Raw genomic sequence first — 27959 nt, 5'->3', positions numbered from 1 at the left:
CAAGATGTCGTCCCCGCTCGACATGTCCTACCCAGCCACAAAAATACCGATTGATGGGCCGGAAGCCGAAGATATCGCTGGGGTGACTGCCACAGACCTCGCAGCGTACGACGATGAGCAGCTCAACGCCTTCATGAGAAGATGGCGGAAAGACAACCCGAATCAGAAATTCTACCTCTTTCATTTCCCCGGTGTGGAAAAGCTTGGGACACTAGAGGGAAATCGTTTGGAAAAATGGATTAGGTGAGTGAGAGCCTGCGATAGGTAGCGCACTGATACTTCCCAAGCTAACAAGTATTCTGTGGCCAGAGACAGGCTACCATTCGATATAGGTGGACTTCAACTCCGCCTAGAAAATCTCGCTAGGACACGAGGCGACTCCCCGGAATACAGTCCTCCATACCAGCGGTTTTTCGCGCAGGAGAGCACTCAAGTACCGAGCCCCGCCGAGGAACGTCCAGGAAAATGTCTCAAAGAGCTCATCCAAGATGGCGGTCGTGCAGTGTGCTCGATGAAGGAGCTGGCCCACATCGTACAGAAGCCCATGGAAAGATACGAAGCGGTTCAGTCATGGCTCCACGTCGGCTGGGCCGACAGGGAGGGAGAGGCTGAGTTGATGTTGGTGAAAGTCTGGGAGAGGCAATTGGGTCGATGGTGGGAGTTTCGCAAGTCACAATGGGCCAACCGAGGGTTGGCTGACAGCGAGTTGGGATTCTCTGCCTACCTCGAGTCGAAGAAGCGTCGAACCGAGACAGGCTGGGCGTCCCCTAGGTACCTGCGGTGCGCTCGGAAAGAGTGGCAAGACACACCGTCGTCCCTCGAATTCCCCAACGGTCAGACATTTTCCGCCTACATCAACGCAGTCAAGAGACGGTTGGCCCCCTACCACTTCACGCAAAAACTGCAGCTGAGGAAATGTCCCCTGAAACAGACCAGGTGGACCGACTGGCTCGAATACGTCAGCTTCGAGTTGAGGGAGTTAGACAAGTGTACCAATGCAGCACGGTCACTGGACGCCACCTTCGACCGAGCCATGACGAAGCTGCTCGGGCCGAAGTATGCAGTTCCAGAATGGAAAAAGGACGTGGCTTATTGGAGGTCGCGGGAGAAATCGATCAACGAGTTTGTCCAAGAAACGAAGACCTATAGAGAGGCCCGAGGGGAGATCATGTACCAGCAGTATCGAGTGGAGTGGGCCATCAAGGAGGCACGTGCCATGGAGACTGAGCTGTTAAAGGAGAGTGAGAAGCAAAAGAACAACAAGGAAAAAAAGAGGACGCAATGTGATGAAGGGGCTCCCTCCTCGTCCGAGTCCGCACCGTCGAAGAGGGCCGCCGCTGGTGGAAGTGCAAATCCACCCACAACATCAGGCACGCCTCATCCTCGTCGGAGCACCCTTCGCAGCGCGCATCGTTCTGCCGGCGTGAAGAAAGGTTGAGTATCATTACGAGGCCCAGGCGTCTGGAGGTTGATGAGGTGCACCCAAAGTTTTGATGCGGCTATCGGCAACCAATCACATCGCGTTCGGCACTCCTCGGCTATTTAGCGCCAATGTTGCTGACACATCTTCAATTGCCGCCCGGCTTCCGCTCTCTCTCTCTTTTCTCTCCTTCTGTTTTCTTGCTTCATCCTCCTCGTGTTCTTTCTTTCGAACCACGCCGACGCCGAAACCCGAATTGCCGGGGCGTCTGCTCCAGCTCCGATTCGCAGCACTCGACCCAACGCGGCGGCTTCGTTATGGGCGGGCCGTTGTTGAACCGGTGGTGCCTGGCCTTCTCGATATGGCACGTGCTGCTGCTACTGCTGCTGCTCCAGCTCGTCTCGCCCTACACGATCCCGTCATATGTCGTCGACTACGGTCAGTAGACAGCTTCCCATTCAAGAAGGGCAACATGTGCTGACTCAACGCTCCCTCTCCAGCCCCGATCGTCTGGCTGCATTCCGATGACCCGTACATGCCCAGCGACATTTTGACCCACGTATCGCACACCGTGCCGCGGATCGGCTTAGAAGCCATCGTAGACACACTACCGCTGCCCAATCTGGAGAACCTGTCCCTGCTGAACCGACTCGGCGCGTCACACGGGACCGACGTCTTCTTGACGGCGGTTGGAGACGTGTCCACGTTCCCGGACTGGGTCCTTGGCGAGACCCCCGACGCCACGGGCGCCCTGCACAACTCGACGGCGTGTGCCGTGGTGGTCGTGGAGAAGCAGACGCCCGCAGCGGTGTGGGTGGACGCTTTCTATTTCTATTTCTACTCGTGGAACGAGGGTGCCGACATCCGGCAGGTGGTGCCCCCCTTGAACAAGTTATTCCCGGACAGCAAGCCGGGCGACCACTACGGGAACCACCTGGGTGACTGGGAGCACAACATGATCCGGTTCGCCAACGGGACGCCGACCGGCATCTACTTCAGCCACCACACCAGCGGCGAGGCTTGCGCGTGGGACGACGCGACGTGCCTGTCGACGACGCAGGACGGGCGACCCGTCGTATTCAGCGCCCGCGGCTCGCATGCCAACTACCCCTCGGCGGGCAGCCACGTGCACGACGAGGCCCTCATCGACGTCGCCGACCAGGGCCGCCTGTGGGACCCCGTCCGGCGCGCCTACTTCTACCACTACGAACCGCATACGGGGGTCTTCACCGCGGCCGGACCGGACGGGGGTGGCGGCGGCGGCGACGACGATCCCACCGACTGGCTGAATTTCAACGGACACTGGGGCGACAAGCAGTACCCGGACACCGACCCGCGCCAGGAGACGGTGCCATACTTCGGGCTCAAGAAATTCAACGACGGGCCCAACGGACCCAAGTTCAAGCACCTGGTGCGGAAGGGGCTGATGCCCGACGTCAAGGAGAAGCCCCACCTGATGAAGACGCTGGTACACTGGTACCTAGGCCTGTACGGGTGCTGCCTGCGGGGTATCAACCCATGGGTCGTGGTGGTGTCGGTCGTGCTGGTTGCGGCGGTGGCCGTGGGGCTGTGCGTCTTCACTCTGAAGCTGGTGCGGCCGCGGCTGACGGCGTGGATCCTCGCCAAGAGGAAGAAGATGAAGAAGCAAGGGGGTCGGGGCGGCGGAGCAAAAGACGAAGACGATAATGCGGAAGTTCAGCTTCGCCTGCTCGATCCGGACGGGGTCGCGGTGGAGCAGCAGGACGACTAACAAACAAATAGACGAACAAACAAACAAGTTGCAAAGAAAGCCTTATTGGAGAGATAGATACCATTTACGGCCTGGCCCGTGGTGACTTGTGCATTATGATGGTCATGATCATGAACGAGGCACCCCGTGACGATGTCGACCGTCACCAGCCCATGCTCTGAAACAAAGCACGTGGAGGTCAGGAAGCCTGCGTCGACATGCGCCAGAGAATCAAGAACCCCACTGTCTGGTTGATTGATTGATTGATTGATTGACTCGTCGCCGACAGACCATGCATGCATGGACGACGATAATGAAATTGGCCATCCATAGAGGGATGGAATGAAAAGACAGACAGACAGAGAGCCGGTCGGAGAGCCAGTGAGTGAGTGAGCTACTGCAAGTCCCGATAAAGGCTAGCTGGCCGGCTAGAGATAGTCCATCCATGCCTGAGTGGGTCATTAAAAACTGACTACCCGTATATAGAATTACTGAACAGGGCAAGATCATAATACTATATGTCCTCTATCATGATTGGGTGGGATGTATATAGAGTGGGGCCTGAGGTTGTGTGTACCGAGTACATGACGCAGGTACACGTGTGACATGGGAGTCAGATCCCTTGCGTTCTTGTACCACGCACCCACTTCTCGTATCCCCTCCCTTCTGTTAATTCCCGGCGAGGTCACAACTTTGTCCAACCAACCCCTCCTCCATTCTCTCCCTCTTTCCCTCCTTCTCCTAATCGACCGAGCCTGGGTGAATGTCCGCCGGATCCGCTCCATCCCCCTCCTCCTGCGGCTGGTTGTTCCACGTGCGCGGCCCCATCCCCCGACGCACCAGCTGCGCCATGGCGAGCGCCTGGCTGATGCCCATCTCGCGCCCGATCTTCTCGAGCGACGCGACGACCCAGCGCCGGAGGTCGGGCGTGCAAAAGCGGCAGCTGGCGACCAGGAACAGGGGCCACAGCAGGCTGTAGCCGGCCGCGAGAACCTTGTTCTCACGAGGACGGGTTCCTTCGCCCGCCGTCCAGTCATTGGCGGCAACGGCCAAGAAGTGGTACGGCACGCTGGCGCAGATGTCGGCTGTCAACTCACGGAGCACGGTCTCGCTGTGTCGTGTGACCTTAACCAGCCATTCAGGAGCGTTGGTGTAACCAGCCTGTTCTCCGTCCTTCTGCTGCATGATGATTTCATGGATGACAAATCGCGCCGCGCGCCAGTTGCTCCACAGGTTGCTGGCGAGGAGATCCGGGTAGACATACGAGTGGGATGTGTATGGACCATATGTCGTCGATGTCGCCGCCCACGTGTTTGTACCGCTGGGGATCTTAGAATACATAAACGACGAGGGCATGCCGCTGGTCCAAGAAGCCAACTGGGTATCAAGGGCCAAGGCGGCGCCAATGATCACCCCAGGATCCGTCATGATTCCCTGTTTCATGTCCGCGCACAGTTTGGTCAGCTGAACGTTGATGTTTGCCAGACGATCGCCGAACCGGGAGAGGCTGGCATCATCCTCGAGACCGCACGCCGCCAAACTCGACAACCTGGTTAGGATAGGAGATGTGTCGCTCTCTCCGAAAATGTTGTGTATCAGCTGGCGAGTAGTCAGTCAATTGCGACAAATACAACAAGCGAAAGAAAGAGGTCTCGGCTCTCGACTCTTTGAGACTGACAATTTGGGCGCGCATCTGTCGGAACAAGTGCAAGCCGCGACGGCTTCGCAGCTGTCCTTCTCCCCGCCATTCGAGCAGTTTGACCGCTCCGTCGATGTGCTTTCTCCACTGGAGGATGGAATTGAGTCCCGTACATGTCACCACCTGGAACGAAAGGTTAGTCAATGAAGGAATCAGAGGGCACTTTCCCACACACGAACAAACAGAGTGGAGGAGGGAAAGGAAATACCTCGAACATCCCCAGGAACATGACAGCCATCAGTGTGAGGTCTGATCTCGACAAAAAAGGGTCTTCGAGTGCTCTGTTCGTCGACCGCAAAGCTTCCGTGTACTCCTCGCGAGCCGCCATCATCAGTGTTGGACTCGATTTGGTGTTGGCGAGGAGCGCCAGGCCCAGGGCGGTCACCGAAGCGGACGCTGCAGCATGGTCTGCGTTGCCTAGGTCTAGTGTCGGTGGCCAGAGCCACGGATCCAGATAACTCTGGTGTGCAAAGCAGGTTGCGTGCTCGCGGATCGGGGTTGACGGCTGTTGGACTATTGAGGACTTGTACAGCAACAATGGCCCAGCCACAGCCACTCCTGGCATTGATTCGGCCTGGCATGCGCTGCTACTGGGCCCGGGATCGCGGTGCAGAAGCAGAGGCGGCTCTTTGGCTTGTTTGAGTTGAGCCTTGCGTGCCACCTCAGTGCTCTCGTCGCGAATCACGATGGTCGTGAGATCCCTATACCCGGCACACGCTACGCCCACGCGGAGGCATTGGGAGCACGAGGGCGTCGCTTGATCGCACTACGCCTTGCCGTTAGACATAGTCAAACCCAAGCGCAATGATCAAGCACCTTCAGTCGCCTTGCCCGACATCGGGCACAAAAGGGGCTCGGTCTTCCACGATACACCATGCCAGCAGAGCAGAGTCGATAGGAAGACGGCTGTTCTCTGTTACTCCAGGTGGACACATGTTCAGGCTCAACAAGGTATGCAGAGAGTCGCTGTGCATAAGTAGGGCACCGGATTTTGTAGCCAGACTTTTCTCAGGCCCGAGACGGTTCGCTTGAGTCAGCACTACTCCTAAACAGGTATGCTGCTCGTGCATGACGGAGCGGACCATAGCGACAGCATTGAAGGACATTGTATTCTAGTCTAGCCGACTCTTGCTTCGATCGTCCCTGCAGTGCAAGAAGAGCATGGCGGCTGTGGGATGTCCACTTCTGGCGAGACAGTATTTGTTGCAGGATGGGCCCAGGTTGGTCATCCCACGATGTCTGCACTCAGAAAGAGGTGTTCCCAGCATCTAGCAGCCCAATGGCTACGACAGACAGATGAGACAACCCAGCTCCTGGTCCAGCTCATCTGCACCTGCAGGCTCTTCGGGGGAGAGGGTCTCTATTGTTCATGCGCAGTCTCTTGTCAAGGCAGTTTTCCAGCCACCTCTTCTCATATCGTGGCGTCTCTGCGGTATTGGGAGGTACAATCAATGGAGGGCACGATCGGTCGAGCGAGAACGGCTGAGAGGACGTAAGTCGGTAACGCAGGTCATCTGAGGGCGGATGGTGGACGCTCTGAATCAACTCCCTGACTCTGTTCTTTGCAAAAAACTGTTATGTCACGGATGTTTCATTATCGGCTGATCCAACACGTGATTCACTCGGTAGTATGATGGTGATAAAGGTGGCTGTGCTGATATTGGGGTGGAATTGGAGTAATAACAGGTGGCTTGATGCCTGCGAATGCTATTTCAGGGCCTAATGATTGGTGGCGAGTGGGTAATTGGGGGCCTCATTGGCTGCGGGGAAGCGACGCGGGCGATCCTGGCGGCGACTGCGGATTTGCCTGCGCCATTGAAATCTGGAATCTGGCCAGTTTGTTCTCTCTGCGTTCTGCTCACTAATGTCAACTAATTCCAATACCATAGTAAATAATCCTCTGTCTGTTGGTCCTTCAAGAATCCTACCCGCTTCGATACCCGGTACTTTACATATTTGCTTCCCCCGCCGTTCCTCTTCGTTTGTGGTTAGTTGTCCTTTGCAATTGCATGTTTTCACCAGCATCGTCCACAACATGCGCCTGCAACGTGCCTCACAGTTCTTCGTTGCCCTCTCCCTGCTGTGGCGCCCTCCTTGCGTTCGAGCCGAGCCTCAATGCGCCATAGACCCGAATTCCATCGTCACCGATGCCTGCACCTCCTACTCGGACCTCGAGCGGCTCAATGCCAACCTGTTCCCGTTCCTCGACGACCTGACCCAACACACCGATTTCTTTGCCTACTACCGACTCAACCTCTACAACAAGGCGTGTCCCTTTTGGAGCGATGAGAACTCCATGTGCGGCAACCGGGCCTGTGCCGTCGAGACAATAGACGATGAGAGTGACATCCCGCCCATCTGGCGCGCCGCCGAGTTGAGCAAACTGGAGGGTGCAAAGGCCAAGCACCCGGGCATTGCACAGCAGCGAGAGAGACCCAAAGACCGCCCGCTGCAATACCAATTGGGGGAGGACGTGGATGAGAGCTGTGTGCTGGAAGAGGATGACGAATGTGACCAGAGAGACTACTGCGTACCAGAGGACGAGGGCGCCGCGGCCAAGGGTGACTATGTCAGTCTGGTTAATAACACAGAACGATACACCGGCTACTCGGGTCTCGGTGCTCGACAAGTCTGGGACGCCATCTACAAGGAAAACTGCTTCTCCCCCAAGTCCCCCCGACACGCCTCACTGAAACCAAAGCCTCTCCAAGCCGCACAGAGTCTGAAGGAAGTCTTCCAAGAGTATGGGCGACAACATGTGGACGATACAGACGATCTGTACCCCCTCGACGATGAATGCCTGGAACAACGGGCTTTCTACCGCATCGTCAGCGGCATGCATGCGTCCATCTCGACACACATCTGCTGGGAGTTCTTCAATCAAACCACCGGCGAATGGGTCCACAACCTCGACTGCTACAAGGAGCGGCTGCACAAATACCCGGAGCGCATCTCCAACATCTACTTCAACTACGCTATCCTGACGCGGGCCGTCGCCAAGTTGAGGAAACACCTTGAATCCTACACATTCTGTTCGGGCGATCCCGACCAGGATTTCCACACCAAACAAAAAGTCCTCGCGCTCGCCGACACCGCCGCGTCGGGCCCGCACACCTTCGACGAATCCGTCATGTTCCAAGACCCTTCGGTCATGGTGCTCAAGGATGACTTCCGCAACCGGTTCCGTAATGTATCCAGGTTGATGGACTGCGTGGGGTGCGACAAATGTCGGCTCTGGGGAAAACTACAAACCGCGGGCTACGGGGCCGCATTGAAGGTTCTGTTTGAGTATGATGAGAATAAAAATGGCGAAAATCCCCATTTGAGGAGAACCGAGTTGGTGGCCCTGGTCAACACTCTCGGCCGCCTTAGTCACAGTCTGGATGCCATCCAGAAGTTTCGCACCGCCCTTAACACGGGGGATATGAGTGTGCTGGACATCCAGGGCCCCCTTTCGCTGTCTGCCCGGATTGACACCACCAATCCAGAAGACACCACCGACTTCGATGACCTGTACGACGATGTGGACACCCCATCCTCAAGTGGTTCGCCGCAGGAAGGGACCATTGCCGAAGCATTCTGGACGGAGCTCGATCTCGTATGGCGCGCATACAAGATGGTTCTGCGGTCGTGGTTCGAGCTGCCGTTCAAGATTGGGGCCATCTTCGTCATGGAAATGAATCGGCTGTGGAATTTCTGGCTGGGATTGCCTGTCCCCGACCGTTCGTGGGACTTCCGTTTTCCCGGTCGCGACGAGTTGTAGGGTGGCTCTCCTGAATTGACCATCGTGAGTGGAGTTTTGGCATTCCGGACCGCGAGGTCATTCTCCCGGGACTGGCGAAGGATTGGGCGAAGGGCCTTGCGGAGGACATTCCGAAATGTCGCAACTACCATACAGCTGGAGGTCTGATTGTATATGATATGCATAGCGACGGTATAGGGAAAAGGGCATGGGCATAGGTTGGGTATGGGCGGTGGGACGGGCTTCTGGGTTTAGAAATAGATGTACACCAACATTCTGCAGAGTGCATGCACATTTGCAGCTACGAGGAAAGACTTTGTCGTTCTCTTGATCTCATATCGATCATGTTTCTTCGTCCTGGATACCCCTTAGTGTACTAGTGGCACAGGCGTTGCCCCGCGCCACAAGCGCCGGAGCGATGACGATTTCTTAACTAATTAATTCTTGCGGGGGCCGTTTTCGGGGCACCAAGCTCTTTTAGAATTTACGCGTCTCCCCACGCGTCTCAACCGTTTCTTCCCGGAGCCGCAGTCCCTCGTCGTCGGACAACTGCAACGACGACAAGACTTTCATGTGCTCAACAGATATGTGTTCATCTCGTCCGAGAATTTCGAGAGTTCTGCTCTGAATAATGCCGCCACCGTCCTCTGCTGCGGCTATTGGCACGCCGTGCCCGGTCCCTCTCCCAAAGCAAACAGAACAACAACAAAAACAACAACAACAACAACAACAACAACAACGTCGCACCCGGCACCACGGCCACCGCGACCGAGATTCCCTCTTGTTGTCTCCGAGCGATGACACCACCGCCAACCTCGAGTTTACTTCTGCGTTTGCCGCACCCTTCGCCCCGGGTGTCCTGAAGAACGCGAGGCCGCGCCGCCGAAGAGCGCAGGACGGGCTGCTGGGCTTCACGATCCACGAGGACACGGCCCAGAGGGTGGGTGCACGAGGAGGCGGTGATGACGAGAACCCGCTGAAGACGGGCGCAAGAAGGAGGGCTGCGATATCTCAACCGCCGCAGCGGCCGCAAAAGCGAGCTGCGGTCGGTGTTGCTGCTACTGCTGCTGCTGCTCTCGCTCCCTCTGCTCCAGATAATGGTCCGTCCGGCATTGTTATTGTACCACCGCAGGTGCCGAAGCGGGGCAGTGGTGCGTCGGCGAGACTGAGTCAAGCACCGAGACGACCAATAACGAGCAAAGCCGAAGGAAGAGCGTCTTCTTCTTCCACGGCGGCAGAACCGCTGCGCACAGTCCCCGAAGACACCGTCGCGCTCCTAGGAGGGGTCGATGCAGCGGCAACGACAACGACAATGCTCAGGCCGGCGCGACGGGCGACCTTCTACATCCCGACCGAGGACACGACGATGCCGAGCATGTACATGGGCATCTTCAGCCCCATCAAGAATCTGGATCCGGCGGTGAAGACTTCTCCGGGATCGGCGGCCACGTCGACAAATACAGAGCGACCAAGCAAGCCCGATGACGAGTTGACAGGGATTGCTGCACAGATGGTCGCGAAGAAGAACAGAGGAACAACAAAGGACAAAGGTGCCGCGTCGGCAAAGCCCATGCCGTTGCAGACCACCACCAAACCGCTGCAAGAAAGTACCCTGATGGTGGATCGCTGGGGCCAGGGTGGCGGGAAGGAGAACGTGCCACCGGGAGAGGAGGCACTGCTCGGGAAGAAAGACAGGCTTGCAAAAGGCATGTCGGGAGTCGAGGGACGAGGCAGAGATCTCGAGGTCGGGGTTCCTCTGTCGCAGCAGCAACTCAACAGACAACAACGGGATGCGGCGCCCTACGAACCGACAGCAGGCATGTGGAAGAGCGTTCGAATGGACAGTCTCGGGCACAGTACCAGGATGAAGTCGAGCCAGAATGCAGGACCACGATTGCGGACCGGTCGCCTGGGTCGAGCATCCCGGATGGAAGAACTCGAACCCAAGTCACGCGCCGGGGCATCGGAGCGTGAATCCCTCAAGAAGAAGCCGTCAGTGCCCAGTCGATTTGTTCTCCCAAAGGTGGACGCTGCGCCAGTCAGTGAGTTGTATCCTGTCATCACAGAAGACGTCGTCGACCCGGCCATGTACGAGGACAACTGGCTCAGACACCAAGAGATCGCCATCACGCAACTGGTCAACAACCTCTTTGGTGCATCTGCCCCGGCGCCCTCGCCCGTGGAAAGCGAAATGCTGAAGTTGCAGTTGCTGGAGCGATACGGAGACCCGAGCAACGTGATGCTCTACAAAAGACTTCAGGCGGCTCTGCTCTACGGTGCGCTGAGTGTGCCGAGGGATATGCTCAAGGGTACCGCGCGACTCGGCACCGACCTGGGAAAGCGAAAGGCCTTTACGGATCTGTGGCTCGACACGTATGAGCTTTCATATCTTCGCGCGGCACTGGAGGTGGTCGTTGGTCGGCGTATCAAGGCCGGTCGTGGGCACGGTGTCGGCCGACGGATGTTGCAACATTTTATCGAGATATTCCTGATCCGCAATGAAGATGGACAGCCGGACGACGCCTCGACGGATCATGTCGCTTGGTCGTACCAGCGCACTCTCCTTCGCAGTCTGATGGTCATCAAACTTCTCGACACGATGAAAGCTGCCACAAGCGCCTCGACGGTCAGGTGCCTGTTCCAGCCCGGCGCGGCGTGCAAGACATCTGTAGGCGTCGTCCAGGCCCTTTTCCAGCTGCTCAATCCTAGCGTGGGGGATCCCATGCGAGCCTTGGTGCATGTCGGATACACGGTCACATACGCACAACATGCTCTCGCGGAATACTGCTACAAGATGGACAACCTGGCGGTGGACCTCCGGGACGGGGTGCGGCTGACGAGACTCGTCGAACTGCTTTTGTATCCTTTTGCCTCACCGCATCTCGACTTCGTGCACGACTCGGACTCAACTACCAGTATCTTTCTGCCGACCGGACAAGAGCTGTCCCTGACAGACGGGGACTCCTGTTGGCCGTTGTCTCAGCATCTCAAGTATCCCTGCCCCGGCCGGGCGACCAAACTGTACAACGTGCAGGTTGCACTGAGTGCGATACAGCAGGTCAAGGGCCTGGGAACGGTGGCAGACAGCGTCAAAGCCGAAGACATTGTGGATGGGTTCCGCGAAAAGACGGTCAAACTCCTCTGGGGCTTGACGAGCCAATGGGGACTGGCGAGCCTTGTCGACTGGGACGATGTCGAATGTGAAATCAAGAGACTGTGCCGTACGGGGGCCAGTAGCTGTGAGAACGACTACTTTGACCTGCAACCAGATGAACACGGTCGAGCGCGACACACGGTGTTGTTGAAAGCGTGGGCTCAGGCCATTGCCAGCCAGCACGGGATCCAGGTGATCAACATGACGACCAGCTTCACGGATGGTCGGGTGTTCCAAGCCATTGTCGAGGAGTACGAGGGCTACCTCAGCTACGATGTGGGACTCTGCACAAGCCGGTCTCTGGCTGAGCGGCTGAGGCGTCTCGGATGCAGCGAGCAGTTTGCGATGCTATTCAGCCCAGCCGAGGGCGTGCACGTGTTCGACCGGGACTTTGTGGTGGCGACACTGGCGTTCTTGTGTTCTCGACTCCTGCAGCCCACCAAAGCGGTCCGGGCGGCGGTGACGATCCAGCGGCGATGGCGCTGGTATTGGGCCCGGGTGGTCGAGCATCGCAAGGGGCAGGTGAAAGTGGTGGCGGCGAGTTGCGCGGCGGTGGCTCTCCAGAGGGGGATGGCTGGGTCAGGGGACACGGAGCACGAGCAAGAGGAAGAGGAAGAACAAGGCGACGAAGACATCTGGTTGAGCCTGTGATAGGGGCAGACAGGCAAGAGTGGGTGTGGAGATTTGTTTATGTGGTATGACCCGGCCACAGTCGATTTTCCTTGTTGGATTTGGGTGTTGGATGTTTTCAGGGTTGGCAGCAGCCGCAGAAGTCATGGTGAGCGAGCGAGCTCTTTGAGGTTTCTTTGTGTGAGCCACACAAGAGTAGTCAGTCAATTGGGTTGAATAACTAGTGAGCTTGGTGAACGAACGACCATGCATGCAGGTAGGCAGAACAAAAAAGTCGAAACAGTGTCGGAATACGCCTCGATTCCTCGCCATAGGGCCAAACGATAGGAGCATTTCACCAATTTGTGGGTGAGAGATAGGCACTGTAATAGATAGGTCTTCAGAAGGATAGGTAGTCAGTCGGTCAATGATGCATTGATGCACTGATTCATTGATTGATTCATTCGTTCATTAATTCACTATCTGTTGTGTTTTGTGTCCTGTGTATAGCTAAGCTAGCTGTGAGGCTGGCAATGTAGCCCAAATCCCTCCCTGCAGCTGGGACGTTGGAGCCGGTACGGTACATACATTTCACAGGGGGGTTTGGCTGGTTGGTTTTGGCTACTTGCATTACGCTTGCTTGCTTGTTTGGTCGATCAGGCTGTTGATTGATTGATTGATTTGATTGATTGACTGATACGTCCACCATAATGATGATGATGATAATGATGTTGATGACAATCACGAGCAGAACAACGATGGACTGGATGAAAGCTGCACCTGTGGTGTGGTGTCTGGGTACTTCTGGCGTGGATGGAAGTCTGTCTGCCACGGGACGCACAATGGGGATTTCATTTTCCACCTCTGTTTGCTTGGCATTCGTGGCATTACATTGCATGTCATTGTCATTGTCATGGCCCCGTCAGGACAGGCAAGGTCAGGCAGGGTAAGAATAATATTGCTACATAGCAGGGATGAAATAAATAAGTAAATAAATAAATAAATAAATGCAATAATAGATCCCCCCTGGGCCACGGAGGAGAGAGGATGGAGATGAGTCGAGGGAGTTGAGTGTGGGCGGCCTCTCCTCCTCTTTCCTTCGCCAAAGTTGATACCGTATGTTGTCCCGCCAGCCATTGATGCCACCACCCAGTCGCACATTTCACATTTCACTCTCTGTCAAATCCATGTCCATCAGCTCTCCTCCTCTTCTACTCTCCAGGCCATCGCTATCTCCGTTTATTGGTGTACCGAGTATGTATCCGCCTGCCTGCTCCTCCCTCTTCTCCAGTTTGCATCTGGCTTCCCTCCTTGCAATCCCTGACTGATGCGGCTCTACGGCGTCCCCTAATCTCCACCTCCCTTCCCACCATCTCTCTTCGGTTCCCTGTTCTTGTTTTGAGCCTCCGCGTCGGAACAACACCGACGCAAAGTTGGATGCATGAGCCCTGGGGTCCCTCGCTGCAAATCCCCTGTCATGTTACTGTTTTTCCAGGTTGAAGGCACCTGGGCTGGCGGCTCCCTGACCAATAAGCAGCGAAGTGCTCCGAAGCGATGTGCAACATCCTGCTCAAGACCTGCGAGATGCCCCATCCTCTCCTGCCTATAGGCTCCCGGATGATCACTTGATCGGGCTGGCGACGGTCAACTCTCAGCTTGAGCCCAGCGGTCAACAAACCAACTCGCCGATCCGCAAATAAATCCCATGATTCCGTCTGCCTGCTTCTATTTGCGGCTACGATACGGAGAGTAATGCCACACATGTCTGTCCGACCCCTTTAGGTATGGTCCGCAACATAATGGACCCTATCCCGTCGTTGACCACTCCAGGAGATGTGTGTCGCTGTGGGCCGTCCACGGCTGTGGTATACGCCTCACTTAGTGATGCCGACAACGACCCACCGCCATGTACCGCGCCCCTGTCAAGGTGCCTATAAGAGCTGCTTGCTCGCCATTTCACGATCCGGCTTTCTTCTTCTCTCCATATTCCATGCACACTTCCACCAGAAATCTCGCAGACAATCCTCCTCTCAAGACCCTGCTCCGGACGTCCAAGCCTACAAGGTTCTTCCTACTGACCCTTAACCTTCGTCCTCCCACCACAAACCTCTTCATCCTCCCCAAAGATCCACATCGACCATGACAACGACGAGCGATCTCCGGCTCGCCGTCTTCTCCGACCGGCTGCACGGCGCGCTGGCCTTCCTCGAGGCACCCAAGACCGGGCACAGCTACCTCAACGATACCCCAGAAGAAGCAGACTTTGATGGCATGAGGCTAGACGACCCCAAGCACCCGGACGTCAAGCGCAGGGTGCTGCAGGCCGTCCTACCGCGGCGGTGCATCCCACTGCGTTGGCGCCTCGCGCAGGCTGAGAACGAGCAGCAGATCCGGGCGTCCGATTTGTTTCGCTGCTGCCTCATGGTCAGCCTTCAGAACAACCTTGCCGCCGCCGTGCTGGCCAAGTGCAATAGGAGCAGCCGCTGGGGCAACCTGCGCGCCCTGACCCTGTTCATGTGGGATCTGGTGTCGCCCGAGCTAGGGTGTGTGCTGGCCACGCGCTTCCCGGAGCTGCGTGAGCTGCGCGTCGGCCTGTGCCACCCCTACATCCAGAACCCGTGCCTGCCCTTAAACTACTGGACGCATCCGGGCTACCTGATGCCTAACACCGTCTGGGACTGCTTCGGCGTCGGTATCGGTGAGGAGAACGACCACCAACGGCTCTGCCTCCGGAATCTGGAGAAGTTGACCGTCGAGCGCGCCGGCACCAGCTGCGTCCAGCTGCAGCGCTGGATCCGTGCCAACCCGCGCCTTGTCGATCTGCGCCTCCGCTGCGTCTCGGGCGTCGACGTCCAGTTCGTCAACTGGCTCGGCGTGTACTTCGGCTCCTTGGACGACACAAGAACCCGTGAAGGCCAGATGGACCACGCCAAGCTGCACACCCTCGCTCTGGACAGCTGCCACTCGTTGGAACTGGACACCGTCGATGACCTCGCCTGGCTCGACGGGCTGCTTTCCCCGATGGATTCAGATGACGAAAAAGAAGTCAACACCTCCATGGCTTTCAAGGTGTTGTCGTTCCGGGACTGTTCCAAGGTCTCTTCCGCAGCGATCTTGGAGTACCTGGCGGTCAAACGCCCGCAGGTGCGCCAGGTGACACTCCCAGACGGACGCGTGCTGGTCGAGAACGCCACGGTGCTGGAGAACGACGGCGGCTACGACCGGGCCGTGCACGGCTACTGGTCCTGGTGCGCGCGGATCCACGCCATGGACCTCGACGAACTCTCCCCCGTCCCCTACCTGCGATTCCTGCCGCACAAGCGGCACGAACCAAATACGGACGCGCCCCTCGCAGACGATCCGCGGTCTATGTGAGGTGCACGTTGAAGAGGTGGCTGATGATGATGCTGTGGATGCTGCTGCTACTGTCACAAGGGAGGTCGGACTACAATGGTGCAGTCTGACGGATCCTGCTTTGTGGAGTTGGGACTTGATGGAGCAGTGGTAAGACCGTTGGGGTGGTCTTTGCCCTGTCATCTCTTATGTCTTTCCTGTCTTTGATTCACCCGGTTTTGCCATGTTGTTGCTGCAAATCGAGGTCGCCGACCTCTACACACACTCGACGGTCACAATGATTTGGAAAAGGAGACAAAAAGAAGTGCAAGAGGGGGTGACCGTCCGGCGAGGCATTCCTTTAACCATGGATTGCAACAATTATTCCTACCATTTCTTCTGATCTATTCAACAAGATGTCAAGCCATGTCGAAACGGCGTTGCGTTTCAACACACACGCCTGTTGAGCCGGGTCGCTGGGACGTATACATGTGTGTGCGCACGCGCGAGGGCATGTACGCCGGCACGCAAAGTCTTCCGGAGACGCTGTTGCCTACTGTTGTCTCGGGGCCATGTCTGCTCCTATCCCTGTCGAGCTTAGGAAGTCGAAGTCGACATCGATGTCATCTCCTCCGAGTCTTCAGCACCCTTCCATACATGACCCACGGCCCCCATCCATCAGCGACGGCGGCGGCACGAACCACAGCCTCAATCCCTCTCACTTCGCTACCACTTCCCGCTACTGCTGCTGCTGCCGCTGATGGCCAAAGTCTTTTTGGGTCTTGAAGATAGTGAATACATGTGGATGGTGGCTTTTTCGTTTGGCTTCATTTAGATAGTCTAGGAGAAAAATCAGAAAGAAGGGAAAAAAAGAAAAAAAGATGGAAAAAAACAAACCCGCAACCTGAGCCCAGTGTCGCAGTCTGGTCTCGATTAAGTTGTTTCTTGTGTTTGTTCTATTGTGTTGTGCTGTTGTTCGCAGATCTGATCTTGTTCTTTCTGCCTATCCATCCTTGCCCCCCGTCTGGTCAGACGTTATCACATTGGAATCACTGGTCCATTCGCCATCCAGCTTGCTAGCCACCACGCCCAGTGCCGGCGCTGAACATCCATCCAGGATAAGGGGATTTGAAACTACAGCGTGCACGGCCACACAGTTCTTGGAGGGAAAATCCATAGGATAACCCTGCTTGCCCGATCTGCGTATCCTGCCTTGACGATTGCGAGCCAGCATCCTGGATCTCCTTCATCTCCACCCAACTGAGGTACATAGCTTGAGGCCACGGGCGTCGTAGGTAAGGTAGAATCAGGGGTTTCCCGCGACGAGAATCCCGCCGTGCGGAGGAGTTGGTCAGTGGCTCGTAAAGTAAAACGTGGAGGAAGAACAGAGTGAGAAGGGAATATAATCACACGTGAGTACTGTTCTTGATATTCGAAGGGGCTGCTGCTGTTGTCTGAGCCTCTGAGCTTCTATCACCATCCAACTTGGACGGAGAGCAAGTGGGTGGATAGGTGGTGAGACATGCTCGGGCAAGTCGCAACTGAGTACTACCATTTGTGCAAAGCGCTGCATCCAGCTAGCGAGCGAGGAAGGACTCACGGTCTTCTGGGTTGTCCCTTAGGGCAGGCATTGACAAGTTCTCCATGTGGAACAATCGGGCATGCTGAGTAGAAGTTGCAAACGGGTAACTTCTGAACAGTGCTCATAAGCATGGCATACCGGTCCCCGTCCTCTGTCCTATCCTCCGGAGATCCCGCCACATCCCCTGCGTTCGCTCTGTTGTCCTTCTCCCTCGCTGCCTACCCCCCTCAACTGGGCCGCACGCCGTCCACTGGACTAGAAATGCGTCTCGTCGGACAACATGTCCTGCCACCGAGAGTCTCTCCGCTCCCCGGGGATCCAGAGAGGAGACGAGGGCGAGGAGCAGCTGTTTGCTGTCGGAATAACGCTCGAGCCGAGACACGCTTCTCTTTTGTTTCGAGGCTTTGGTCGAGGATGGGCCTCAGTGGGGGGGAAAGGGATCCAGGTGCCCATTTTTGGGGGTTGATAGTCTGCTGATGCACGCCCAAAAATACAGAACCAATCTGTCAGTCAAGGATGAGACATAGCGAGAGATAGGGAGCGAGAGAAGGATCGTGTTGTGCTCACCATCCCACGTCCCGGTACCGACCCGACAGGATCGCTCGCCGCTGCTGCAGCGTGCCAGAAATGTCATCACGGTGGCCGCCCCCATTAGCGACAGCGACACCCCTTTCGGCTAGATCTAGATGCTGCTCGTCGTTGTGAGACCCGTCTTTCACGGCGCGAGAGAGTCAGCCGCCCTTGAACAGCGTCCGTATCTTCTAAAGAGCTGTATAGATCGGTCGCAAATGTCACGAACGCTCCAAATAGGACGCTGATTCTTGCAACACGAAGTCAGCTAACTGGCCAAGAGCAGGGGCGCTGCCCACGTGTTAACCTTGAAGCTCTCTTCAAGCGTTGACATCGATATCTGTAAACTAGTTATCGATCGCTATTTATCCCAAGCAACGCATTCACCCTTCAGCTAGCTAGACAGCTGGTCTGATTCCCGGACCCTTGAAATCGCAGATTGCCGACTAGCCGTGGATGACCGGTCCACCACCACTCTGCGAGGCGACGGGTTCTCTATCTACGCTTGCTGAGGCTTGGGACAGTAAGGTGGGGACGTGCATGCCGAACACGACATTGTTGGGCCATAAGTCTAGGAGAGTGCATATGATATGTGTGCTTAACGGGTGGGCATTCAAGGATCGACAGGACACAAATGTACCGGGTTGCACCACACCTGCCTAGCGGACGAAGTCGAGGCCTAGCACAACCCAATGCAGACTCTGCTGCAAGAGAACCTTGCTGAACACCTTGTCCGGGAGCAGCCTGCGATATTCCAATGGGTTGGGTCGAGCCGACTGGCGCGAAGGGCGGGACTGGTGAAGTCCGTGACGCCCGTAGATCTGTGGATCTGGATGTGGCAAGAAATACACGCAGTCTCGCCTTGCCGGGATGGTCCTCTGCGTCAATGGACTTAACGTGGCTAGATATGGCAAGTTCACTGGCAGGATCGTCTCCAGAAGGGCATATCTTGGGGCGAGGAGGAGGTCTTTGTTGCATCCTAGAGTAGACAAGCGTCCTTGACTATTAGCAAATTGTCGTTACGGACAAAGGAATCAGAAGCGGACGGAGTAGTTGAGAAGTTGAGACAAACATACCCAATACCCAGACAGGCCAGAGCGTCGAACCAGTGCCAAAGCCGAGCCTGAGCCTTGCCACGAGCCAGTACCTCCATTCGAAGACGTCGTCGAGCCGTGAAGGGTAGAGTCTCCCCCGTCTTGTCGTTGGGAATTGTCTCTTCTTTCACCTTCTGATGCACGGGAAGAGCCTCAAAGCCGTCACCGGGGATGAGATGGGGAGCATGACGAGGCAGTGTGGTGTTCGCAGATGCGACTGTGCCCGACTGTGTCCGCTGGGAGACGCTATGAGGACAAAGGGCCAGAGAATTCCGACTCATCATTATAAACGACGTGCATCGTCGTGCAAGCAGCCTTGTCTGTAGCATTGGGAGAAAAGAAGGCCGTGTCACTTTCGCGGACCGAGCGAGACACCCGCGCCTCAGCTTGACTGACCAGAGAGACTTTGCTGAAAGCGTTGTCCGTATGAATAAAGACCACCAAGAGAGAGAAGTCTATACAAAGACCAAGACGGGCGCCCACCCAACTGCAAGAACCTGGATCTCAGCCAACGCAAACACCCACAAACAATCTTTCCAGGAAGACAATGCTCTTGTCATCATTCTCTCAACCCCTGTCAAATAGACTGTGACGCGTGAACGCGCTGCGGATTGCTCAACGCGCCAGCGAAGCGGGTAAGGATCTTCAAATGGTCCAATGGTCCTGGGGGCGCAGAGATGGCTTACAGAGGTTCTTTTTGAGGGGGAAGTTTCACAGACGAATTGGATGATGCTAAACAAACAGAATGAGGCTGTTTGGTAGAGGTTTGGTGTCGTGGTGGTGGTGGGGTTGTTGGTGAAAGCTGAGTTGGTAACAGCGGTAGCGGCGACGAGGTGGAAATGGCAACAGGAAGGGCATTGGTTATCCTTCCTCCGTAATCTGGCTGAGCAGACAACCAGGCAGATCGAATGCCCCCGGTCTCGTCTCAGCACTGATTTCTTCCCTGCTTTGCTGTCTTCCCAGCACAACGTGCTGCTCTGCTCTGCTCTGCTCTGCTTTCTCACCACTCCGAACCCTCGATTCTCATCAGGACGTTCAAATCTCCAGCACAAACTTCTGCCAACTCATGCCATTGTTCAACACGTCCATTTTATTGTGCAGACCGCTAGACTGATATGACTCTGGTGGGTAGTCATTCGTCGTGGCCGGTTGAGCGTAAGTCTCTATGATTGCCAGCAAAACAATACCTATTTAGCTACAATACCTCTACACCTTGTGAGCGGCGATGGCGACATCTCTGGTGCTCGACAGGCAGTCCCCAAGACCGCCCTCAGGACCAAATGCAGGATCACCTACAAGATCACCTTCAAGACCACTCCGAGGGCCACTGTGACGGTAAGGCACATGGAAGATGGAGATGGCTCCAAAGATGTGTATTCCTATGTACTAAGAGACTAATCTGAAGAGAGAGAAGGAAGAAAGAAAGAAAGAAAGGAATGTGCTGGCGCCATTTTGTGTGGCGAGCACCTCTGCCAAGCTTCCTTCTGCCAAGCCCTGTACTAGCAGGGCCTTGTACAGAGTTGTAGCCAGCCAATCATAGCATGGGACAGATCTATCCAGATCTGTCCTGCACTGTCCTAGCTGTGGCCGTGACAGCCACTGTCACCCGGGCTCCCCGGCCGATAACACGCGCCCCCCAATGCCAAGGCGGCCCCCAATGCCAAGTCGGCCCCCAAGGCCAAGGCGGCCCCCAATGCCAAGGTGGCCCCCAATAGGTATACACAGAAGGAGATAAATAGGACCTCTATTCTCGCACTGCTGGAGAAACCCTCAACAGTGCGAGAAGTCGATGTCTCAAGGACAGCTTTGTACAAATCAAGATATGTGTTCAACCCTCTGATTCTTCGTCTAACGATCCCACCCTAAGGCTCTCTGACAATTCTTCTCGCACTGTTTCGAGGATCCTGACGACGGATATAGTCTCTTGGTTGAAGCACTAATGGCACCAACAACACGCCACCGCAGCGAGGGCGGACCAACTGTGCCTAGCTCACGAGACGCGTCCCACGCTACTATTAGCGACGAGGAACACACCGAACCTCCTGCGGCAAGCACGCGTCAAGTGCGCTACTCGCCACATGACCGCGAGAGTAGTGAAACTACCCAATCGAGCGGAACTCCAGAACTAGCTCAAGACCTCAGCGCGACAAGACTCGCGCAGCGTCACGCAGAACTAAAACGCAGAGTACTTGAGAAAAGACGGCTTGAAGAGATTGAGAATATGGAGAGAGAACTGGCTGGCGAGACCCCAAGCAATCCGGTACAGATAGAAGACACCACGCCACCAAGTCGCAAGCGAAACGCGGACGACCCTCCGGAACGCGCGGCTAAATATCTCAAGCCGAATCCTCCTAAGGAGTTCAAGGGACAAAGCTTCGGCGAGCTCCGTGCCTACCTCGACGCATGGCAACTGCGATTCGGTATTTATCCAAGCCTCTCAGATAAAGAGCGTATTGCCCAGGCGGCTACTTCACTAGGCGATATTGCGGCATCTCGATGGCTAAGAGAACCAGAGTCGCTCCGACCTACCACTTGGATAGGGTTCTCAGAATTCCTACGAGATATCGTACAAGACTCTGCGAACCGTATGGCATCCGCACTCAGGAAGCTATGGCGTTACTATCAAAGCGATAACCAAAGCGCAAGAGAAGTCCTGAAGGCACTGGCGCGCCTACGAGAAGACGTAGCCACTCTCAAAGAGGAAGAAAGACATGCATGGGAATTCCTCCTGGCTCTCCGACCAGAGACTCAACTCGCTGTGCTCCGGGAGCTACCAAAGATTACTAGTCAGGAACTTGTCCTGCGCTCCGCACAACGACACGAGGAACTCGCACGGACGTACGAAGGCCAAAGGGGAGGTCGACGGTCACAGGCGAATCGCAAGCGCACCGATACGCCTACGGATACCCCCGTCGTGACTAGTCAACAACAAGCTGATACGGAAACAAAGAAGGACCGCCGGCAAAGGACCCCCTATAGGAAAGAAAGACGCCTTGTAGGCCCAGACTGTCACCCGGGTTCCCCGGCCGACAACACCCCATGGGGCCAACGGCCCCAAGTGCCAAAGCGGCCCCCACGAGGCACACACAGAAGGAGATAAATAGGACCTCTATTCTCGCACTACTGGAGAAGCCCTCAACAGTGCGAGAAGTCGATGTCTCAAGGACAGCTTTGTACAAATCAAGATATGTGTTCAACCCTCTGACTCTTCGTCTAACGATCCCACCCCAAGGCTCTCTGACAGCCACCTCCAGGATGTAGGACTACCTTTAGAGCTATATCTAGGACGGCCCCTAGGCCTGTTGAACCCTTACGCGGACTCTACTCGCTTTGCTAGCGTGATGTCAGTCACGTGCCATAACTCCGATCTCAGCTGACGGGGTCTTGGCACGTGATTTTCCGACCCTTGAATCGCCCCCGGTTAGACCGAACCCTTCTCCAGTCCTTGAAGTTCTCTACTCGAAGCAATCCTTAACCTTCGAAGGTGCCGCTGGTATTGGACGGAAAAGGTGGAACTATCGTATCGCAGACCCAAGTCAGACTCGCTGTTAAAGTTGGCGTGGTAAATCCCCGTGGGCAGCAATTCGTCGCGGTCAGTCGAGCATAGGTCTGTATAGTTGCAGCAAAACACACCTATTTGGCGACAATACCCATACACTTTGTGGACGGCAATAGTGACTGCCCTAGTGCCTAGCAGGTAATCGCCAGGTCCACGTGCCAGAACATCTCCAGGATGACATTCAAGACCATCACCAGGACAACCCTCGGGTCCACCTCCAGGGCAACGTCTGGGGCTGTGTGCAGGAGGACCTCTAGAACGACCCTCAGACCTATTGCAACCTTGGAAAGTCTCTTTTCGCTTCGCTGGCGCCTTGAGGAGTCCCAGTGGGCTCACGCCTCGTAGTCTATTTTTCACATAAACTAGGGGATACACAGAAAAAAGCGCAATATCGCGTGTACCAGCCCTCTGCGGCGATTACAGCGTTAATCCTGTTGTCCAGAGCCTTTCGGTAGAGTTCAAATTCGACGCAGATAGTGGTCAGTCTCGCATCGTAATAGCCGGGGTTTCAAACCACTGCTGAACCTTCTTTGTGCTGTGAATAAGAACATTGTCATGCATGAGGGTGGTACCTGGGCCCTAGCAGGCATTAATATAACCTTCAAGCACTTCAAGATGGGAATTCGCAGAATAGCCCATCTTTTTGGCCTCCCAGTCTCGCGATAGAACATAGGCATCAGAAGATTTACTGCCCAAACCGAAACTACCCAAGTTGTTACCGGAAGTTCCCAAATTACCCAGGCTCCCTAAGCTCCCCGAGTTGCCTGACACCGGTGGACTCGTCAATCATAACAAAGAATGGACAAGGCTGAGACTGGGGTCCGAGAGTAGGGGATCAGATCACGCCTCACGCCTCAACACAACGGCTTTCACAGGAAGGTGGTCATCTGCTGACATTGGCAGATATCAGCCGTGTAGTAGTCTGGAGCAAGAGGCAGAGACAACGGAACACTATCCACGTCGACTGCGTCCACAAGCTCTTCTGACCCATCATCGTCCGCCATTGAACATCATCAGGATCGCTGCCCAAATCATGACTGAGCCATCCTGGCTTCTACCTTTTAGGCGTGATGAATTCTTTGTTCCATTTCTGGCCTGGTGTGCGAAGTAACCATTCGAGAACGATCCCAGATCTGCGGAGGATCGAGCATTCATCGGATCAAATAGTCCTCCTAAGACCATTCTTTGAATTTGAGAGCGTGCGTGCTCGGCCGTTAATTGAGACCTGTTTTTAGATAGCCATTTGCGTAGACCATAAGCCTGGAGAACCCTTCGAACTATATCAATTGAGACGTCAAGATCGCAATTTTGCACCACTTGTTGGTAAGAATGCCTAGGATTGGCTTTGGCGATAGAATGACTCGTCTCTGCGCTCGTTTTGAGAGCTTTTCAGGCCTTCCAGTGCGTTGGTGGCTACGTGATTCAAGGTGATTGATAATATACTAGACAGAGCTGCGAGGGATATCGACAAGTGTTGCGATTTCGCGCTGTGATTTTCCAGCCAAATGAAGTCCGAATACTGTGCCACGCTCAAATTCACAATATTCGCGACTCTTTCGCATGCTACTAGTAGAATCAAAGCAATTAAACGACTATGGCTGAAGAAATTCGCTGTTGAAGTGGAAGTTGCTGCAAATCTAAGGGGTGGAAAATTGATGGGGTGGACGTGCTACCCTGCTGTACATGCTCCCATTTCTTCTCAGCGCCCTCCGGGGCGACAACGAGTTTGGTCTGACCATTGGAATAGGGGACGCGTGGTTCAATGGCATAGTGATGGCGACTTGGCCGTTCTGCTCGGCGGTGCAGAACGGGGTAAGGACATCCAGGTACGGTCGAACCTTGCCGGGGACGTGGTTGGCAGCTCTCACGGTCATCTCGTCCTGCTTTGCGGCGGTGTCGATGTCTTCCACAGCACGGGGCGATCTGTAGTCGAAAGGCTCCTAGGAGCCAAGGGATCGGAGACATTGGCGGTCTTGGATTATAGACGCACCCCAGATCAGCAAGCCTTGTTTGTCCGCCGCCGACAAAGGGGGTGTCGTCGTGCAAGCCAAGGGTGGACAAGCCGCTGCATGATGTGATCACGGCCCAAGAGAGTGGCGGCATCGAGGACGCAATCCACAGGTGCACCTACTCTACTTCATTTGTGGAAAGAAAGGTCATATAGACCCAAATTGGACGGACCCGAATCCATTAAGTGTGGAACAACAAGTTCTTAATCAAATCAAGAACCTTTTTGATTGTATTGCTCATGAGCGTTCGGTTGAAGAGAGAGTCGATCGCATAAACAGTTCTCTCGGATGGATTGATGTAGATCAACCACCAATGCCTTCCTTCACCCGCTGGAACGAACCTGCGGACTCCAGCCTCTCGAGACCAGGAACTGGGGATCTTCTCCGTGGTGAGAAAAGACTCTAATTGATCGGCTGAAACAACCCAAAATCCGTCCGTAAGAATATGCCTGCGATAGGCTACAATGCCGGCGAGGATCGTATTAGCGTTCAACCATCATTTCATTCCTAGAATTGAACTAATGAGTAGGCGTTCGAGCGTGTAGTGGTCGATAGCACAACCGCCGCCATTATTGACTTTATCGCCTCGAGTTGGTGTCTTTTCCCGCTATGTAATTTGTGAAATTCCTCAAGAGCGTCTCGAACAGTGCTTATAGAGGCATATTTTGTCCATCTCTGTACGCTCCATGCTGTTGAGTCGATTGAGCACAGCCCAACGCTGGAGACTTAGGAGATCAGGAGTGTGAGCCGGGAAACTGTTGCTCGGTTCTCGAAATGTCGTGGCAGCCTTTTCAATTCCGAACGTGGTGGTTTTCGCCGCTTCTCCAGGAGTCGATTCAGCCCGACGGACATTGTTGCCAGTGGCTTTGCACCATTTGAGAATGAGATTTCCTGCGAATTTCAAGAGAGCGTTCGTGTTCGGAAGAGGACTCCGTGCATCAATGGTTGTATCCTGAAGGCTCGGAGTTGCATTCTGCAGGCTATGGTGGTTAATTATGGCCACTTTGGTATCTTGTCAGGTTCTTTCGTTCGGAGACATTTGCACTCTTTTTGATGCAGGAGTCACTCGTTCTGTCGGAGTAGGAATGACTGTAGGAATTGAACGGCTCCGTTCCTGTCCGATGATTTGAGAGACACAGGCAGATCGTCTCTGCATTGCATCGTCGAGCATCGAGACCGCGGATCCACGCTGCCGATAGCTTCAAAGACAATTCGTTGCGATTTCTCCTTCGTTGATTGATCCCAGGAAGGCACGGTGGCACTTGGGAATGCTAGAAGTGCAGGTAGAAGATCTGGTTGCTAGGTACTTATACAGTCAAGTGACTATACAACCTATGGCTATTCGTCTTGCTCTTCAATCTTGTCTTCCTCTTCGACCCTGTTTTTGCCTTTATCTTTACCCTTGCCTTTACTTTTGCTTTTGCCCTTAGGTCCAACAGATCCAGACGTGTAGTTGGATCAGGTCCTTCTATAACCTTTTGTTCCGCCCAACCAATCTTTTCGACTTTGTTGAACGGCCATCCTTCGCTTTGGACTAGATTGTGGGCATTGGGTGGTTCGCCGCCATTGAGCCAGTAGACACCGTTCCGTTTGACCAGTCGGTGTATTTCAGCAGTTTTGGGGATGCGAGGGTAATTTGGAAGGCCGATGTGATCTAAGAGAATGCTGCGAAATCAGTTGAGACAGGATTATAACCAGAAGATGGACGCTGTTCGAGCTGCTGGTTAGTGGTTACGATGGCTATGGCCCTTTGCAGCTAAGGCGAAGTCGATCCCAGATACGTCCCTGTGTGTGAAGGGGTATGACGGCCAAGCAAGACCACTGGCCGGTTATTGCATCTTGAACGAAGTTGCTGGAGTCCCAACGCGAATCAAGGCATGGGTGTGTCCAGGCACCGCTGCGAGCTAATCCCTTCTACTTTCGAGAGGTTGGACGTGGGCGAACGATGTCGTTGGCGTATCCGACAAAGACGTCCATTTGATTCATGATTGTCGGAACAAGATATATTCCAATATCGAGAAGTGTGAAAAGTTTGATTACACGCGGAAGCAGCCATAGATCATGTTGGACAAGGCGAAAACCACGGAGGCGGCATTGGAATCGCTACATGCATCAAGTTCATCCGTAGAATTCCTGGATATACTTCAAGAAATCGAGGACGGAAGTTATCCAGACGATTACGAGGAACTGTTTGAAGGATGTCTCGAGCAATTGACTGATCAAGCTGTAGATGAAGACTGGGAGATAGATAACGAAGTGGACAAGACTGACAGTGGTAATGAAGAAGAAGATGATGCTACACTCCTAGACTCTGAGCCGGTCAACAGCAGATTAACAGTCGACCAGTTGCAGGCTTGGAGAATCCAGAAACAGAGGAATCGAGTCGTCAGCGCCGGACTTCACCGGCGACGGCAATAATCCAGGAGCCGATGAGTTACAACGATGCGAGGATGGGATAACTAGAGTCGACCTCATCCAGGCACTTAGCAGCGACGCCATTGGCCCCTAGACGCGAAGATTAGAAAGCAAATTAGAAGGAGGCTAGACGTGAGAGCAGTGACACCGACAGCTTCAGTTGATTATCTGGAAGTGGTCCCAGACCAGCGGGGCTCAATCATGGAACCTATTGGGAGGAGTCTCGTCCCGTGCCTGGAGACAGCTGGGTTCAAGAAGTCGGAACCTCTGAGATCCGCCGTATCGCGGCTCCCCGCTGTGGTAGGAGGCTGGGGCAAACGCCAACACCCGCATGCCGCGCTTGAACACTGCCGCAGTCTCAGAACCAAAAGCCTCCACGGTGTCGGCGATGTCGTGGCCAAGGATGGCAGGATATCCCTTGACGAAAATGTCCATTTCTCGCATGAAGTCGTCGACTGGGCAGAGCGCCATGGCGTGGACTGAGGTATAATAGTTCTTTGTTTGCCAAAGGAGGATAGATATCCTGAGAATTGTCGTTCCGGCGACAGAGACGAGGAGAATGAGGCAGAAAAAGGGAGAATGAAAGTGTAGCGCACAAGTCTCTCCCTATGATAGGTGTATCTCCTTAGAGTCTCCTCAGACCTACCTAACTTTGTCTGCTTGGCTCCTGCCACTGTTACTTGGATATCTTTGTGCAACATGTGCCTCAGACCTACCTCACAGTACCTCGCCTGGCTATATGTGCTGCCCCTCGTCTGAATCAGTGTGCAGGCATCGTGGAATAAACGGATCTCATGCTCTGACGAGTCACCTGGCTGTGGAGAAGGGCTGAGGCTGTGATTGATTGATTGATTCGTACATCCTTAGGCGGTCTGGTCAGGTGGTCAAGCCTATACGCGTCAAAGCCTGGTCCTGGCGCGTCTGCACAGCACCTATCTCCATCTCCACTCACGTAACAACAAGGTACACCGTCTACTATACGCGTCAGGGCTATTGTCCAGCTCAAGAGATTTCCTACTCTCTTGTCCTATACCCCGTTCAGCA

At 54.9% G+C, this 27959-nt stretch overlaps 8 protein-coding genes across 8 annotated transcripts; 6 read left to right on the top strand and 2 right to left on the bottom strand.

Moving 5' to 3' along the window:
* Nucleotides 1–4: 4 nt before the first annotated feature.
* On the top strand, nucleotides 5–1438 carry AYL99_09820 (hypothetical protein; the record flags this gene model as incomplete). The annotated part of the gene is made up of 2 exons (XM_018841326.1): nucleotides 5–243; nucleotides 310–1438. 2 exons carry the CDS (start codon nucleotides 5–7, stop codon nucleotides 1436–1438), a joined length of 1368 nt encoding a protein of 455 aa, XP_018689035.1.
* A 299-nt stretch (nucleotides 1439–1737) lies between these two features.
* Nucleotides 1738–3170, top strand: AYL99_09819 (hypothetical protein; the record flags this gene model as incomplete). The annotated part of the gene is made up of 2 exons (XM_018841325.1): nucleotides 1738–1858; nucleotides 1921–3170. The coding sequence occupies 2 exons, from the start codon at nucleotides 1738–1740 to the stop codon at nucleotides 3168–3170; spliced, it is 1371 nt and encodes a 456-aa protein (XP_018689034.1).
* A 720-nt stretch (nucleotides 3171–3890) lies between these two features.
* AYL99_09818 (hypothetical protein) lies at nucleotides 3891–5954 on the bottom strand (the record flags this gene model as incomplete). The annotated part of the gene is made up of 4 exons (XM_018841324.1): nucleotides 3891–4748; nucleotides 4828–4971; nucleotides 5057–5614; nucleotides 5685–5954. The coding sequence occupies 4 exons, from the start codon at nucleotides 5952–5954 to the stop codon at nucleotides 3891–3893; spliced, it is 1830 nt and encodes a 609-aa protein (XP_018689033.1).
* Nucleotides 5955–6883: 929 nt separating this feature from the next.
* AYL99_09817 (hypothetical protein) lies at nucleotides 6884–8611 on the top strand (the record flags this gene model as incomplete). The annotated part of the gene is made up of 1 exon (XM_018841323.1): nucleotides 6884–8611. The coding sequence occupies one exon, from the start codon at nucleotides 6884–6886 to the stop codon at nucleotides 8609–8611; it is 1728 nt and encodes a 575-aa protein (XP_018689032.1).
* A 610-nt stretch (nucleotides 8612–9221) lies between these two features.
* On the top strand, nucleotides 9222–12395 carry AYL99_09816 (hypothetical protein; the record flags this gene model as incomplete). Its single annotated transcript, XM_018841322.1, has 1 exon — nucleotides 9222–12395. The coding sequence occupies one exon, from the start codon at nucleotides 9222–9224 to the stop codon at nucleotides 12393–12395; it is 3174 nt and encodes a 1057-aa protein (XP_018689031.1).
* Nucleotides 12396–14492: 2097 nt separating this feature from the next.
* On the top strand, nucleotides 14493–15728 carry AYL99_09815 (hypothetical protein; the record flags this gene model as incomplete). The annotated part of the gene is made up of 1 exon (XM_018841321.1): nucleotides 14493–15728. One exon carries the CDS (start codon nucleotides 14493–14495, stop codon nucleotides 15726–15728), a length of 1236 nt encoding a protein of 411 aa, XP_018689030.1.
* Nucleotides 15729–20871: 5143 nt separating this feature from the next.
* On the top strand, nucleotides 20872–22032 carry AYL99_09814 (hypothetical protein; the record flags this gene model as incomplete). Its single annotated transcript, XM_018841320.1, has 1 exon — nucleotides 20872–22032. One exon carries the CDS (start codon nucleotides 20872–20874, stop codon nucleotides 22030–22032), a length of 1161 nt encoding a protein of 386 aa, XP_018689029.1.
* Nucleotides 22033–25128: 3096 nt separating this feature from the next.
* AYL99_09813 (hypothetical protein) lies at nucleotides 25129–27386 on the bottom strand (the record flags this gene model as incomplete). Its single annotated transcript, XM_018841319.1, has 2 exons — nucleotides 25129–25480; nucleotides 27124–27386. The coding sequence occupies 2 exons, from the start codon at nucleotides 27384–27386 to the stop codon at nucleotides 25129–25131; spliced, it is 615 nt and encodes a 204-aa protein (XP_018689028.1).
* Between the last annotated feature and the right edge of the window lie 573 nt (nucleotides 27387–27959).

This window comes from Fonsecaea erecta (assembly GCF_001651985.1).
Source record: "Fonsecaea erecta strain CBS 125763 chromosome Unknown Scaff10, whole genome shotgun sequence".
NCBI lineage: Eukaryota > Fungi > Ascomycota > Eurotiomycetes > Chaetothyriales > Herpotrichiellaceae > Fonsecaea > Fonsecaea erecta.
The sequence above is the reverse complement of the archived record's forward strand: the minus strand, read 5'-3'. Positions and strand labels throughout refer to the sequence as shown.